Below are 17,883 nucleotides of genomic sequence, written 5' to 3' on the forward strand. Positions count from 1 at the left end.
GGATGAAACAATTCTAATAAGAACATATCCATATGGGTGGCATTAATGATAAATGCATTACATGCAAACAGTCCCTGGGTCAGTTGCCTACATTTTGAGGTAAGGATGGGAACTCTCCTGCCTAAAGGCTTGGAAAACTTTTAATTACTTTTACTAATTTTGCATTAGATAGACCAGGGGTTCCCACCCGGGGATAGGAGACAATATTCCAGGGGGTGTGAAAACTTGGGTTTAGAAGTTTCAAAATTATAGTGTATATGCATAATTCATTATTTCAAAATTTTGTAAGGGGTGCATGAATATATCAGAAGCATTCTAGGGGTCCGGGGTATAGAAAAGGTTGGGAGCCACTGAGGTAGACCATTGGCTAAGAGCAATTCCTCCTAGAGAAAGTATATGTCATCAACTTGATGATACATTATTATCATAATTAGGCCAATAACCTATGCAGTAAAGGGGATCTTCTAGATAAATACAACCATTTATTTTATCTTTTACCCAGTTTTTGTCTTCTATTCATTCTGTGTTAGCCAAGAAAGCTAAAATTTTCATGGATCTGTCTGGAAAATCTGAAAACCACACTTTAAAAGAGGTAGAAAACAAGTATGTCCAGTTAGTATGACTAATTCCAATTAAATTTAAGTGGTACTCACCCTAAGAAAGTAGTCGTGACAGTGATGTCAGTGTTAACTGTGGAATTACTCTCGAAACAAGTTTATCATTTCATAAATTGCCAGGAGCAGAAGCAGAACAGAACAGGGCTTTCCTGGAAATTAAGTTAAGTGGTTGCTATAGCTGCAGTGCTTCAAGGAACATACAGCCTTTTAAGAATCACTGGAGACATTCCCACTGTTAGCACCGATAGTGGCTACTATTACAAGCATAACCTCTTTTCAACCAGTCTGCTTTTTTATTCATGTGTCTGGCTAATGGTGGTGCTGCTTTCGCAACCAAAATTAGAAATCAGTGCCCAGATAAAGGCATAGAAGATGGAGCCAAGCCAACCATCTTAACGCCTTCAGCATTATTGCTTAGTTCTCTGTTTATCAGTTTGGTTTCCATCATTTTCTTTCATAGAATGCATAACCCCCTTAACTGCATTTTTTTTTCAGCTCCCCCACAGCGCCCATGGAAAAACCAGTTCTGAGCTTAGAAAGGTTCAGGTAAATTGAACCAGATTCAGAAAAGAGCAGTAAGAATATTCAGGGCCCTGGAAAGTGTACAACTTATGGAAAGAGGTTGCAGAAATTAGGAATGCTTAGCCTTAAGAAAAGAAGACCCAGGAAGAGTTTTTCAGATACCTGAAATAGAGCCATACAGAAAAAAAAATCAAGGCCTGGTTGAATGTTTAAGAAGTTCTTAACAATAAGAAGAGTTTAACAGAGGTGTACAGAGAAGTGATAGGCTTTGTTGGATGTGTTTAAGAGGGTACTAGAAAAATTTAATTTGGTTTCTTGTACTGAGAAGGAGATTGTACTGACAAACTTGTGCTTGTCAGCTGGGAGGTCTGGCGACGGCTGCCGGTCTCCTTTGCCACCCTGCCCATCCTCGACTCCTCCGCCCATTCATGTCGAGCCCGCCGGGGTTTGACAGGGAGGGAAGGAGGAAGAGACTTCTCCTCCTCTCCTAAGCTTCAAAGCACAATCGGCTTCCCAAGGGCGCCATAATCCTCATGAAAGCAGGGGGGGAGAAGCAAAGGGGGCGAGAAAGCTCGCGGCAGGCTCAAAGAGCACCTGGTAGCGTTGGTGACGAGAAATTCCCCACAAACCCAGGGAAGGGGTGGAGAAAAGGAGCCCCCTTTGGGAGGAAACCGCCACCTTCTTCTCCTTGGCTTTGTGCTCTTCTGTTTCTCGGCAGCCGGGTTGCCAAGCCTCTGCTGGCTGGAACTTCCTTTTCTTCCCTCCCTCTTGGTCTCTTCCTCCTTCCTTCCCTCTCCCATTGTCCCTTCCTTCCTTCTTTCCTTCCTTTCCTTTGCCTCCCTCTTTGTCCCTCCTTCCCTCCCTCTCTCTCCTTGTCCCTTCCTTCCTTCCTTCCTTTCCTTCGCCTCCCTCTTTGTCCCTCCTTCCCTTCCTCCTTCCCCTTGTCCCTTCTGTCCTTCCTTCCTTCCCTCTTGTCCAGGATCGGGGCGAACCTCTACAGCTGATCCGCGCTTCTGCAGAGCAGCCAAAAAGCAGATCAGCTGTAGCAGCTCTCCTTGGCTCCTGTCCCACAAACTTGCTCGAGCTTTGCTAGAAAACATGTTGCTTGCTAATTTAGCAGAAGCGCGAATCAGCTGTAGCCCAGCGCTGATCCTGGGGCTTCTGCTAACTTAGCAAGCGGCATGTTTTCTGGCGATGCTGAGCAAGTGAGCTGGGTGGAGCACTCCTCTGCCTTTGGCAGCCTGTCCCCCTCCCCTTGTCCCTTCCTGGGCACGGAGGGGGGGAGGAAGGAAGGGACAAAGAGGGAGGAAAGTAGGGACAATGAGAGAGGGAAGGAAGGAAGGAACAATGGAAGGAAGGGACAAAGAGGGAGGGAGGGAAGGAAGGGACTGAGGTGAAGGAAAGGAAGGAAAGAAGGGACAATGGGAGACAGGGAGGGAAGGAGGAAGAGACTAAGAAGGAGGTGAAAGGAAGGAAAGAAGGAAAGGACAATGGGAGAGGGAGGGAAGGAGGAAGAGACTAAGAGGGAGGTGAAGGAAAAGAAGAAAAGAAAGAAGGAAGGGACAAGGGGAGAAAAGGGAGGGAAGGAAGGCAGGCACCCACCCCAGTCCCATCCCAGAGACCTACAGATTCCCCCCCCCACACACACAGGCACTCTGCAACCTGAGTGATCAGCTGGCCACGCCCCCTGGCCATTAATCATGTGACCCTGGGACACTGAACATCGTAAGTATGAATCAGTTATCAAGCATCCGAATGTAAATCACATGACCCTGGGGGTGCTGCAACAATCATAAGTGTGAAAAATGATCATAATTTGCTTTTTCAGTGCTGTTTTAACTTCAAACAGTCAGTAAGCAAATTGTTGTAAGTCGAGGACTACCTATACTTTCCCATTTTTTCCTCTTTTTTTGGTTCACGTTTTTGATACCCCCCAACATGAGAAACTGTATTAAAGGGTCGCGGCATTAGGAAGATTGAGAACCACTGGTCTAAGGAGTCATAACTTGATCATTGCTGCTGTGGGTAGGTTTTGTGTAGAAACATTTTGCTAACATTATGAGAAAGATATGTATTATGCTGTTTGAAATACTTTACAGCAGTGTTTCTCAACTTTGACAGTTTTAAGGCATGTGGACTTCAACTCCCAGAATTCCACAGCCAGCATTGTTGGCTGTGGAATTCTGGGAGTTGAAGTCCACATGCCTTAAAATTGCCAAGGTTGAGAAACACTGCTTTACAGAGTAACAATGGTTACTCAATTCCATAAAGAAAAAGATGAATGAATACTTGGGGGATGCTTAATAACTTTCTTTTTAAGAATTTTGATTACAATGGTAAAATTTAATACAAACTAAACTTTAAAAAATAAAAGAGAATAGGAAGAAGAAAAAAGAAGAAACAAGTATGAATACAGTAAAGTAAGTAAATAAGTAAATAAAGAATATACTAAAGAATAAACTCTGACCTTCATCACAAAAAGTATAAACACATTTAGTGACTCTTCACTCCCTCTAGGGTTACAAACATTTATTACTTCATCCCATATACCATTTATTATCTATAAGCAAAACCATGAAACATTTTTTTCAGTCCTGGTGTCAGCAGAAAGTCTATAAAGGGTTGGCAGAAATAATAACATATCTTGTTTTAACATTAACCAAAAAAAACAGGGATCCCCAACCCCCAGGCTGCGGCCCTCTACCCAGCCTTCAGCCATTTGAACCGGGCCGCCACAGAAGTGGTGGCAAGAGGGAAACCATATCCTCTCCCTCTTCCTGCTGGTCTGCAAAGCCAGAAAAGTTGGGAAACTCTGAAATAAACGATCTTTATATTCCTCTGTCTCACTTCCAACAGACTCAATCTTTAGCTCATTTAAATGTTATGGGATTTGATTTCTCTTCATTTCTTCTTTGCCCCATTGCACAGAGTTCTTCAAGGTTTTCACAAGTCTCTTATAGATCCAATAGGACAAAATTATTGAGGTCACTGTTTTGGTTTGTCATTTGCATTTCTCTTTTAATTTTTAAAACCTCAGCTAGTTTCTTTTGTAAATCCAGTGAAACATCCTTTTTCTAATTCATTCTCTTGGCTTGTGAATTGTAAATCTACTTTGATATCTCTATACAGTATTGTCAAATAAAAATTCTTCTACATCTGTCATTTCTTTCATAACATCTTTATGAGCCGTGGTGACACAGTGGTTAAAATGCAGTACAGCAGGCTACTTCTGCTGGCTGCCGGCTGCCTGCAGTTTGGCAATTTGATTCACACCGGTTCAAGGTTGACTCAGCCTTCCATCCTTTCAAGGTCGGTAAAATGAGGACCCAGATTGTTGGGGGCAACATGCTGACTCTGTAAACCACTTAGAGAGGACTGTAAAGCACTGCGAATGGGTATATAAGTCTACATGCTATCGCTATCTTTTGGACGTAGTCTATTCATGGAAGCAGACATCATTATTGATGTTATTGATGTTGCAGCTACTATTTTCTTATTCCATTCTTCAAAAGTCTCCTTCAATATTTTCATTGTTACACTGTTTTGCAATATTTTACAGACTTGAGTTCTTTCCTCTTCCTAAAAGCCTTTGTCCCCTCTAGTGTCCGTGTCATGAAATTGCTTATCTTTGTTATATCTTGTAAAAACCAGAGCAGAATCTATTTTCCATCAAAAGGTGTTCTTTATAATCACAGCTAGTCCTTGACTTAATACAGTTCATTTAGTGACTGTTCAAAGTTACAACGGTACTGAAAAAAGGGACTTATGACCATTTCTCACACTTACAACAATTGTAGCATCCCCATGGTCATGTGATCAAAATTTGTATGCTTGGCAACTGATTCTTATGTATTATGGTTGCAGTGTCCTGGGGCCATGTGGTCACCTTTTATGACAAGCAAAGTCAATGGGGAATCCAGATTCATTTAACAACTAACAATATGTTACTAACAATAACTGCAGTGATTTACTTAACGTGGCAAGAAAGGTCCTAACATGGGGCAAAACTCATTAAACAAATATCTCGCTTAAAATTCATTTAACAAGCATCTTGCTTAGCAAGAGCTATTTTGAACTCAGTTGTGATTGTAAGTTGAGAACTATACAATTTTTTATAATAAGTTTCAATATTCCAATTTTACTTGGACTTCTAGTCTGTTTATAACTTTCTAAGATCAGAATCTTATTTAGTTTTTTGCTGTTTATTCTGGATTCTTTAAATTCTTAAGCTTATGATTAAAAGTTTGTTTCCTTTAGGATTAAAGCCAAGTTTACTTGGTGTTTTCAAATTTTTAAAAGAAAAGGTTAGAGCAGTGGTTCTCAACCTTTTTAATGCCGCGACCCCCAACTTGTCGTAAGTCAAGGACTACTCAACCGGTCGTAAGTCGAGGACTACTCAACTGGTGCAGCACCATTTGCAGAATGGGACTTTTGGCGGGCTCAGCAGGGCAGAGACAGCCTGGACAATTCCTATTGGCTTTTGAAAGCCAATAGAATTAGACTCTATTCAAGAGAGTCTATTCTATTGGCTTTCAAAAGCCAATAGAATAAAAGGAAGTAGCACAGCTAAGGAAAAGGGGGGGAAAATGGCGGACTGCGTTGTTTGGCGACCCCCCTGAAATGGTCGTTCGACCCCAAATGGGGTCCCGACCCACAGGTTGAGAACCACTGGGTTAGAGGTACTTAATCAAGTGATAAGAAAGTAAGGTTTGCAAACTTACTGGCTTTTAATAGTCTCCAGGGTTGCAAGCAAAATGGCGAATATCTCCCAGCACCGAAACATGTGGAAAATCACTGTCCTGCAAGGACACCTGTCCAGGATATGCGGGCATGTGGATAATCTCCCATCCTCTCCTTATCCAGAGAGGTTCCAAGGAACTATTCTGCTTACTGGTTTCTTGGTCTTTGCTGTGTTTGTTGGCTCTGCTTTCAAAGAACCATCTTCAGTTCAACGTACTTCCCTTGGAAGTTTTCTGGATGCTTAATAACTTTGTAAAATACTAGAGGCAGGCTGCTTTTGGCTTTCCAGTTATTTTCAATAACTCTTCCCATAATATGTGACTATGCTAATTAAGTTAATCCAATTTATCTACAGTAGCACCCCATTGCTTATCCTGCCTTGAAGCAATTCTATATCACTCAAACCACAAAGCAGAAAATGAGTGTCAAATTTGATAAGCCATCCTATACAGTAGGGATCCCCAATCTTTTTGGTTCTGTGGACTGGTGACAGCTGCTTCAGCGCTTTTTGCAGTGGGCGGGGGGGGCGAATGGTTTTGTTCATGCAATCTAAATCTCGCACCTTAACAAATGAAGCTTCACACACTTGTCTGCCGTTAACAGGTCACGGCCCAGGGGTTGGGGACCCCCACTGTATATTGACACAATTGCTATTTTAGAATGCATGTGATGGGAAATAACTTGTCAAATTCAATTTGGGCGTCTAACCAGTTCTGGCTTTTAAAGTACAGATATAAAGAGTTTTTAACCTTTTTATTACTTAATTGAAATTATTTAGAACTTTTGCTATCCTATTTCATTATATTGAATCAAAACCATGTGGTTTTGACTTTTTCCTTTTAGGTTGGTGGTTTCCCAGAAGTTGTTGTTGTTGTTGTTGTTATAGTTTGAAGGGACCTTAGAGGTCATCTAGTCTAACCCCCTGCTCAGGCAGAAAACCCTATACCAGTGATGGCGAACCTTTTAGAGACCGAGTGCCCAAAAACTGGCCCTGCCCTGCTCCCATTCTGCCCCCCCCCCATCCACCACCCTGCCTGCCAGCAGGGCCACTCACCGCCTCCAGGGCCCGCCACAGATTGCCCAGGCAGCCCAGCAGCACTATGGCAGTCACGCCCTCTGCCCACGTCCTGCAGCATCAACTTTGCACGATGCAGTGTGAGGGCAGAGTCTTGTCTACGCTGCTTGGCTGCCATGTCCTTGGTTGCGCTCCGCATGAGCCACGCTCAGGGGCGACTCTCCTTCAGGGGGGCTGCTGGAGAGGAGGGGGTCACGGGGGAGGCGAGGCTGGGGTAACGGCACGTGTGCCCACAGAGAAGCCTCCAAGTGCCGCCTTTGGCACTCGTGCCATAGGTTCGCCACCACTGCCCTATACCATTTCGGACAAATGGCTGTCCAGTCTCTTCTTAAAAACTTCCTGCCTCGCTCTGTCTGGATGAAATTGAACAGAATTAGGTATGATATAGAAGAAGTGCCTCTGCCCTGTATGCATGAGGGTGGAAATATTCCCCTTGTTGAGATTTTGGTCCTGATATGCAAACAATTAAACATATTGTGCAAGATTGCCTGCGACTTGCGTTTTCTGGTTCTCTAGAAGATCTTCACAAAGTAACGCCAGAGGCAGTCACCTGGATAACTAAATTGGACCTCCAGTTATGAGGCCACTGCCATACTCCCATAGAAGTTTTGTATATAATTATGTGGATTGTATGTATATGCTTACTTCTCTTCTGCCAGGTTCTTATCATATGCTAAATAATAAATATGATTATATTGAATACTTTATTTGGCCAAGTGTGATTAGACACACGTCTATATTGGTATAAAGGTCTGATCTACATTTTGTTTCTTAAACTAATGCTTTAGGTAAGCATTAAAATATGCTGCATTTTTCAGAAGAATGTATCTGAGCTTTTCCCTTTCTTTGTTTTAGATGACCAGCTACTCAGATTTCCACAACAGATTTTGAAGAAACTGCCATCCGATCAACAGATTAGTAAACTTGCTCAGAGACTTGGACCTGAATGGGAGTGCATTGTATTATCTCTTGGCTTGAGCCAAAAAGACATTTACTGTTGTAAAGTCAACCACCCATACAATATCCAATCACAGATTGTAAGTGCCTTCATTTTATGGAGGCAGCGTTTAGGGAATAAAGCTACTACGGAGAGTCTGTGCACTGGTTTGAAATTTGGAGAAGTAGATTCTTCAGTAATCCAGCAACTGCTTCAATGAGCTTCTAAACTGGATTGAATCGAACCAAAGGCCCATTCCATATTCTGTCTCCACAGTGCTCACTCAGAAATTATGGAAAGTCTACATCTTGGCATGACTTTAGCAACTACCCAGTATTCTCACTCACATTGCCTACCAATTGGCTTTAACATGCGAATGTTGATTGTTGCAGCAGGTATATTGCCATCATGATCAGTGTTGGTAACCTTTTCCTCTATGGAGTCTCCAAATGCCATGCCTTCATATGGCAAAGCCACGTTTAAGATCAGATACTGTGGAGGAGGTTTTGGTATTGCATGAGATCCTATCGTGTGGATGAGAAATTAGTGTTGACAACTGTACCAAAGCTGTGCAAGCCTTCCACAATACCAAAGCACTCTCCTCTTGACATTAATTACCTTTATTAATAGCAATAAGTTGATCCAGTAGCAAATCATAAGGAAAGGGCTGTCATCACTGAAAGCTACCAAGGATAATAGTCTCACTAGTAGAGATACAAGGAAACAGAGCAGGTACTGCTTTTTTAATGTTAGTATCTAGGAATGTTACAATGTCCTGTTTATTTTTAAAGCTTGCATATTGTGTATTATTACAACCATAAAAAAGAACAGTCCAAAAAAGCTGCATTTTGTTATATGAACTCTGATTACTTATTGTGTAAGTTAACTTAAGTCATGGATTGGATCTGATCTTAATTCTTGATGGTGTGCACTGGAGTGGTCATATTCTATATTTTAGTATAAAAAGATTAATAATACTGATGTATGCTTTTGCCTGCAGCTTCATCTTAGACAAAGCGTTCTCTGCATTTCCTGAAGTTAATGGATCTAAGTTTGCCTATCTTTGCATGTGTCAAAAAATCTCCCCAAATTTCTAATTTAAAAGCAAGTAGTGATGAAAAGCATACTTTTTCCAACCTATTTGTGTCATTTTCCTCTGGATATGTTCATTTGTGATTCAATAATATTGCCAAGTGTTTTCTACTTACTGGATTGAATTTTGCAGATATTCCTAAAAGCCAGTGTTCTTATTTGATTGCTGTCAGCTTTCATTCCTCTTTAAATCACTTACCACCCAAGGATTCTCTAATCAAGTAGATTTTTTTCTCTAGGAAGTTGATCCCTTGTCCTCTGCCTTCTTAAAGATTCTTATCAGAATTTGTATACATTTTAATTGTCCACTACTACCCTGACTCTCACCATCCCACTCTTACCTGTTTCTAAGATTTGTCATATTTTGGTAGATTGTAAAATGTCTCATTTCATTCTCCCTTTGATTGTATGGCCTAATAATTTAGAAAAGATGTTTATTTATTTAGAATACAGTGGGATGTGAAACCCAGTTCCCTTCCAATGCCTCAAAACTCTGTTTTGAATCTGTTTCTCCAGAAAGCTAGCATTATCACCAAGGAAAGAGTTGCAATAGTCAGGCCAAAAAAGACAAAAGGAAACTTTAAAATGCTCTGGTGCCATACTCCTCTTGCATAGTAAGAAAAGGAAATTAGAATTAAGAGTTCAGTAAGTTTGCCTTCAAATTAGAGTAATCTTTATGCTAATCTTATTTGCTTTAATGTTATTTTGAGGTTTGACAAACTTCATTTGAACAGTGGTATGATATTTTCTGATTTTGATTACCTAACCTGGCCTTGTAGTGATTTCTGGGGGGGGAACCCACTTATTTAATCTTTTAAATTAGTAAATGAAACTCTTAACAATCAGTTCTGCCACATTCAAGGATAAGTTTGAATCATTCAGTCATTTTAAGTACTTTTTTCCTTTGTACAAAACTATTTTAATCTGTGTTTAAAATTTTGCTTGTACATTTTCCATTATGGATCTCCCCCAGACGAACTTTCTCCTATTGCTTCCTGTCCTCCCTTCAGATGCCATGGAGAATAAATTGATGTCCTCTTCCCTGCAGCAGCTCTTCAAGTATTGGAATATTGCTGTCGTGCACATCATCTACCTACCTGATGCAGGTGGCAGCTTGCTTTATTAAGCACCGGAGTTAATCTTCATGCCTTGAGTGACCATTTTAGAACTATATATCCTTGGCATCATCTCTAACATTTGTGGCTCATCCCTTCTAAAAAATCCCACCTACTCACCATGATGAGGCAGCAGAGCAGGACTTGTGGAGGCCTTGCAGATGAGAGTTATAGAAATAACAATTGCAGCTTTTCCTTCTCTGCCCATTCTCTGGAGTGAATATGCAATATTTCATCATTCTTTTTACATCATTTTATTGCAAAACAATATGAGTTCTTCACCCATATATGGCTCACTAATAGGTTAATACAAAGTAGTTCCAACGATAAATTATTTAATTCAAAAACAGATCTCCTCATTACACCATTATTTGTTCTTCCTGCCTTCCTCATCTCCCTCTGAAGAAGTGATTCAGGTGCGGATTCCTGTAAATGACAGGCCTTTTCAGGCCCTTTTTGAGGTTAGCAAATCCATATGTGCTCCATACATTCTTAAACTTGTGATTTGCTTCTTACACTGAACTACTATTCCAGAACAAACATAGTATATAGATAGTCTTCAAATTACAACAGTTCATTTAGTGACTGTTCAAAGTTATTATAACAGCACTAAAAGAAAGTGACTTATCACCATTTTTTGCACTTAAAACCTTTGTAGCATCCCTATGGTCATGTGATCAAAATTTAAATGGTTGGCAACTGGTTCATGCTTATGACTGTTGCTGTTTCTCAAGGTCATGTGATCACCTTTTGCAATCTTTTGACAACAAAATCAATGGGGAAGCCAGATTCATTTAACAACCATGTTACCAACTTATCAACTGCAGTGATTCACTTATCAGCTGTGACAAGGTCGTAAAATGGGGCAAAATTCACTTAACAAATGTCTCACTTAACAATAGAAATTTTAGGCTTAATCGTGATCATAAGTTGAGAACTACCTGTAATGGTAGCTTTTCTCTGCCCTCTCTGTAGCTGTACAGTAGGCAGCTCTTCACTCTATGAACACCTCTTCATTCTGAGTCCAAAGTTCCCACCCCCTTCTAAAGCAAAGTACTGCAGCATATTACTTCTACTCTCCATCATAGATTTTTAACTGCCAGGCATGTGACTTTGCCTCAATCCCAAAAGAGGGGCCTATTCCTCTTTAGTTGCTTCATTGATTCTTAATTTTATTTTTTTCACTGCAGGAAGCAGACTGGATAAAATTGGGAGAGGATGTTAAGGCAGCTGCCATTTTTAGTTCTCCCCTTTGTTCCCCAGGAAGGAGTGATGGAAAGCTGAAGGAAGGGAAGGTGAAGGTACTCATCGAGCACATTACAAAAAAATGCTTTGGAAAATCTGGAGTACAGGATACAAATTTATTTATTTATTTGATTTCTATGGCAGCCCATCTCAACCAGTGATTCTGGGTGGCATGCATCTTAAATATAAAAATAATTTAAAGCAAAACAGTAGAAAATATATATGGCACCAAATAACACTATTACTATAGATATTAAATGGGACTCGGGCACACAACTGAGTCTTCACAGCCTTGCAAAAGGCCAAAAGAGTTGGGGTCCTCCTGATACCTGGAAGGTGAATATTTCAGAGGGCAAGGACTAGGGCAGAGAAGGCACATCTTCTGGCTTCTGCCAATTGATATTCCTTGGCTGACAGGACTTGCAACCTGCCTGATTAAATTGAAAGGTAAAAAAACTGGGAGAAGATGGTCCCTTAGGTAACCCAGCCTCAAGATATGAAGGGCTTTAAAGATGATAACCAGCACCTTGAATCACATGTGTTGAATACCCAATATCCTTTACTACCTGTGCACCAGTTGAAACTTCTGAATGCTTTTCAGGGACAAACCCCATGCAGAACACTTTGTAGTAGTCTGGATAAGAGGTCACAAAGACATGAGTGACTACGAGCAAAAAGATCTTTAAAGGACTGAGCTCCTTCAAAACATTCAAGTACAACAACAGAGGTAGAGGGCTATTCAAATTTTTTTGAACTGTGGACTGGGCAGCATACAAAACAAGGAAAAACATTTTAGAATCTGCACGATAATTATCTGTAAAATAATATATACTTGCAGATTAAATTATGGGACATTAAGCTTTTTATAAAAGTATTGGATTGTAATAAACATTATAATGTACTATGCAGGCTCAAAATACATTGAATTGATAGACTGGAATGATACCATTGTATAAATGTGTCAATTTATGGTGTTTTTTCTTCGAAGTGGATTTTAATGCAATTCATTTAAAGAAATAATTTCAGTTGGCAAGTTACTGAGCAAATATTGACTACATCATCTGTATCTATAATGGCGATGACTAGATTCCATTAAACATGGCATGTTTATCATAATGACATTTGCCAAAGTACTTGCAGTTTATAAAGCATGCTATGGTATGTTCCATTTCAATGTTAACTTGCTGATTATTTATAAGAACACATTTTATTTGGACTGATTGCTTAGCTAATGCCTATAGATTTTTCTAGTGTTCGTTTTACATTCTCCCTAATGTAGAATTCTTAGCAATCATTCATAATCAAAAGAATCAACCAAAACCAACATCTTATTTAGGATTCTATACAACTCTATCACTATGGGGATCCTTATGGTGTGCAAGAAAACACAAAGTATCCATGCCAGTGTACTTTTTCCTAGGATCCACATGAAGCCTTTTCAAAATCTTGCACTGAATGATAAGAATTAAATGTAACTTTTCCATATAATGTTCCAGAATGATTCAAAATATAATGCTATGTGACCTTACATTATTGGGGAAATGAAAGAAGTTCAGGTTAGACAGTGGACCACTTCCTCTGGGTGCTACCAAAGCTTGTGGTTTCTGTGTTGTGCAGATGGGAAGATCATGCAAATGTTATTGCTGCCATGCAAAGTGTAGATCAAGTATACAGGAGCAGAAAAAAAATAAGAGAAGACTTCTCTAAAATTAGCATTAGTTTTTAATTTCCTCATTGCTGTTTTGTTGAAATGTCACTGCACATAATGGGGAAGAACTGAGCTGGTAAAGTCAAGCATCTGTTCTCCCTTGTTTATATTCTTAGAACAGCAGGGCATGGTGTGAATATTTTGGTGCACTATGTGCGTCAGTGTTTCTTGGGGCGCTGCATGTACTGAAGATTGAAATCTGAGACAGCAGCTGCAAAAACCAAAGGAAGATGCTGATAAACCCTTGATAGGGCAATTTCTGAACTAATTTGTTATTTTAATATTGGCAGTTAAATATCAACTGATGCTGAGATATAAGATATGGCAATACAGAAGAAATTCCAGTATATTTAGAAGGCACCAGGTTGGAGAAGAAGATTGCTTTACAGAATTATTTTTAGCTCAGCATGGTTTAAAATTCAATGTTAATAAAGAGGCAGTTAAATGAACGAATAATTTTAAATTAGTATTCTATGTGACTGCTTAGAATAATGAAAGCATCGCTGCTGTTTTTAACATTAACTGTTAAATGGCATATTGATACCATTCTGAATAACTTGATTTTTGTTTTGTCCATTGGTCAAAAGCAGTTTTTGTAATGTCTATTTCTGAGACTGGTAGTGTCAACAGCATTCATTTATGCTGGAAATGTGTGTTTTATTCTTTATTAGACTGTCAGTTTCAAGTGTAAATTTTTTTTAAAGAGTTTATTGAATAACAAAAAAGAAAAAAAGAAAATAATTAAAAACATTGAACGTGGTAAATCAGCATTTGACAAACATCTCAGTTCATATTGACATTAATTACAGATAAAATTCTTTGCAATAACATCCTTCTAATTTCAGTCTTAACTTATCTCATTACAATAACTTCCCTGTTTTTGTTTTTTCCCCACCATCTATAGAATTTATTCCGTATTTGGTAAAAAACTGTTTCATCCTGATTTTTTAATCTTTTAGTTAACCTGTCTAATTCTGCGCAATACATAATTTTCTGAATTAAAATTTCCCCACTAGGTACAGCCATAGCTTTCCAGTTTTGAGCAAATAATATCCTTGCCGCTGTAACCACATGAATAAATAAATACGTATCCTCTTTACTAACATTTTTTTCAAGGATTCCTAACAACAATGTCTCAGGTTTGTACTGGATGTTTAACTTAATCATTTCTGTCACCCATTCCCAAACCATATGCCAGTACACCTGTGCTTCCTTACATGTCCACCAAATAAGTTTCAAGAGTAAATTTTGATGTAAAAGGTGGTAATGATGCCTTTCCCAGGAAATGCACAACTATAATTTTATCAGTAAGAAAAAAGAGCGAATGGGACAACAGAATTCTTGTAGAAAACAAAAGAGACTTTTACAAATTCCAAAGGGTTTAGCAGAGAGATTTATTGCGCAAGGTTCAGAAGCAGTGAAGACAAGCAATTCTGAACACTGAGGGAGGGTTCAAACTACAGTTTTATACATTTCTTTTCTCAGGAACAAAGGGACACACATTAGTGATACACATTGTAGTTCTTTAGGTTAGTTTCTCACAGGCAGACAATGGTCGGTTATGCTACATACATTGTTTCCAAGTGCAATGCGCATTTGGTTAGTCACAGATTGCTAACACAGCTTTATTCCAGTAATTATGCAGACACATCATTGTTTTAATGATTTTTCATCATCATTATTATTATTTTACATTATTCTATATTATTCTACCTTATTCCCCCCTTTGAAAGTTTTCTTGCTTAAACTTCCATCATTCTACCTCTGATCAGGATCTTTAGTGGGCACCATTTTGTATTCCCATAAAGCTAACATTGTTTCATGTTTTGCAGTTAATTGGGCTGTACATTCTGAGATTCTTCGAATCATTATTATAACACAAGGGAGTAAGCAGGGAATCAAAATACATCCTAGAATTAGCAATACTGCTATAATTATGATGGTTTGTAGGCCTGGTAACTTTGGCCACCATCCTGCAAATATGTCTTCCAGATTAAATCCTTTCCAGGTTTGCACCGGAACATGAGCTAGTTTGACCATTCTGTCTGTTATGTCCTTCAATACTTTTCCACTTTCATCTACTTCGATACAACAGCTTGTTAGGTTGAATTTCCCACATACCCCTCCTTTGGCCAACAGATAGTCCAAGGCTAACCTATTTTGCATAATATATGTCCTTGATTTCACATTTTCTTTGGCCAATTCAGTTAGTCCCTTCACAGTCTCATTAGTGATTAACTGTACCACCACTTGTAACCTAATGAGCCTGTTGAGCATATAAATAGGGGTACGGTATCCATACATTCCATCCTCAGCCCAAGTAGCCGGGCCATAAACTAGGATAATGCGGCAAGGTGGCCATTCATATTTTTGCCAAGTGACTCCTGCACATTGGGTGTATGTACTTGGTTCCCTTCTTTGTCTTATATTGCCAACTTCATCAAAGATGGGAACTCCAAGAATTTGCTTAGTTTTTAATGGTAACAGGAAAAATCCTGGTCAAATTATTCCCAATACACAAGATCCACACCAGTTCTTAGGTAGTTGTCCATATGCCATTTTTCCGCAAATCCAGTATATTTCATCTGGAGTTAGCCAAAGGAGACTGATATTTGTGGGGTCTTTTAGATATGGCATCCCAGATACGTTAATAAGGGAATAACGATCCATAGTAGTGGTTTTGTTGGTTCCAGACCACCGTTTACTGTTTTCCCAAGTCCCTGTGCATAGGAGGTCACCTATTGCTACACAAGATTTTGTTTTGTTCCTTGAGTAACATACATGTCCTACCAAGTTAGAAGTGAGAGTCCAATCACCATCTTTCCCGCTTGTATAGTTAAACTATTATTCTCAGACATTTCTAGTACCGTGGTATAATTTAACTCTTGTGCCTCCCATGGCCATTTTTCTCCCATATTTGTTCCACCACACACAAAACAGTTAGACACGCCTAAAGTATGGACAATATCTTCAGCTAACTTAATAAAGGTATTGACTACCTGTCTAGGTATTTCAGGTATATTTGTTTTCTCCATTTCCTCATAATATGACCAGAATAATGATTTTTGTTCTGATCTTTTGGTCGCAGTTATAATTTTGATTTCTACCTCTGATATTGGGTTGTAGCTGTTGGCATCTATTCCTATCCCAAACATCCAGTTTTTTCTTTCCCATCTATTTTGTTCTAGGAACCAACTGCCATTCTTGACTGTGAGAGTCACCAAATTACAGTTGTCCTTCCACAGGAGTCTGCTTTTGTATTCTTTTCAAACAAGATGTGTTCCATCTCCTTCGGGCCTTGGGTATGCCACTTAATAGATGACCACCACTTACATTTGATCATGGAGACTGCACATCCATCTGGTGGGCACAAGTACTTATGGTTTGGGATATAGCTGTGGATATAACCGATCCCTCCACAACCATATATTGCAGCCCAATAATTAGCTGCTTTACAAACATCAAAGGTGACGCTAAAACTGGAGTGTGGGTTGAATTTCCATTGGGAGATCCCTAATAGTGTCTGGTCCCTAGAGCTACTTCTTGTTTTATGTGTTTGGATCTACAAGGCCCAGCTGTCAGGATCAGACTTCGGGTTATAACACTGATCTTAAACCCCTTTTCTACAAACTTTATATGTAGTTCTATTGTATGTACAGGAGCTAGGGGAACTATCTTGGCACCCTTCTGGTTTCATTGTATAATAAATCAAAATCTTAGTTATCTGGCTTCCTTGTTTTGTAATCTTGATGCAGTTTTGACAACCCTGGTTCCCCTGTGTTTTTGTTCTTTCTTTGCGTGGGTATGTTCCCCATATTAAATAACTAACAGATATTACGAGCTGTAGAATCCTCATATCTTCCACCGTGCGTAGAGAGACAGCTTCCAGGGTGTCTCAGCAGGGTTCATTGTTCATACCGTGTGTTGAGAACCCGTTGCCGGTAGGATTCGACAGGGTGTATTTCTTGTAAATTTCAACACCAAAGGTTTGTCAGTTTTCTCCACCTTGTAAATTACTGGATCAGCAAGTGCAGCTGCTTTCAATCTACTCCAGTGGATCTAGGACTTTCCCTCCAAGGTTTTCACTGCCAAAGGAGAACACATGACAACAGTACATGGTCCTTTCCATCTTGGGCTCAAGGGGTCTGATTTCCAGTGTTTCACCCTGGAAATCTCCTGGTTTGACCCCATGTGTTGCCATGACCACTGGAGGGGGTTGTTGTTCCATCATATAATGGCGCAAATTTGAAACAGCTAAATTATGAAGCTGTAACTGATGTAACAATTTCTGTTGGTCTATTCCCCCCTTATGAACCAAGTCCGGCCAGCCCTGACTGTCAGGTTTAAATAGACAAGGGGGACGGCCAAACATGAGCTCATAAGGACTAAGTTGTAATTTAGTGCGGGGGGGGGCAGTCTGATTGCATACAAAATCATAGGCAAAACATCTGGCCAATGGAGATGAGTTTCCAAACAAAATTTGGTAATAAGGGTTTTAATTGTGCGATTAGCACATTCCACCCTTCCAGCCGATTGGGAGTGAAAGCTACAGTGAAATCTCCACTTAATTCCTAATGCCTGGGCTAAAGCCTTGTTAATTTGTTGTACAAACTCAGGGCCATTATCTGATGAAATCCTAGAAGGGTAACCAAATCTAGGAATAATTTCTTTTAGAAATATTCTGGCAACCTGTATAGCTTTCTTATTTACAGTTGGAAAGGCCTCAATCCACCCTGAATAGGTATCGATTATAACTAACAGGGCTACATATTTCTTACTCTTAGGCATATCAGTAAAATCAACAACGACATAGTCCATTGGAAAATAATATG

General features: G+C 39.6%; 1 protein-coding gene across 2 annotated transcripts in view; it reads left to right on the top strand.

Annotated features, from left to right (window-relative positions):
- Positions 1-10,197, top strand: part of CRADD (CASP2 and RIPK1 domain containing adaptor with death domain) — a 37,189-nt gene extending 26,992 nt beyond the window's left edge. Inside the window, exons 3-4 of one of the 2 annotated variants that reach the window (XR_005558521.1) lie at positions 7,810-8,623; positions 9,994-10,197. Coding sequence is in view for 1 of the 2 variants with exons in the window: in XM_039358173.1 (XP_039214107.1) it covers positions 7,810-8,111 (302 nt within the window). In the remaining variant the exon portion in view is untranslated. Of the gene's footprint in view, positions 1-7,809 lie in introns of both variants that reach the window. The other variant, XM_039358173.1, reaches the window with a different exon arrangement.
- The last annotated feature ends 7,686 nt before the right edge of the window (positions 10,198-17,883 follow it).

Source organism: Crotalus tigris, unplaced genomic scaffold (assembly GCF_016545835.1).
Source record: "Crotalus tigris isolate CLP2741 ecotype Arizona unplaced genomic scaffold, ASM1654583v1 scf7180000019004.2909048, whole genome shotgun sequence".
NCBI classification, from domain to species: domain Eukaryota; kingdom Metazoa; phylum Chordata; class Lepidosauria; order Squamata; family Viperidae; genus Crotalus; species Crotalus tigris.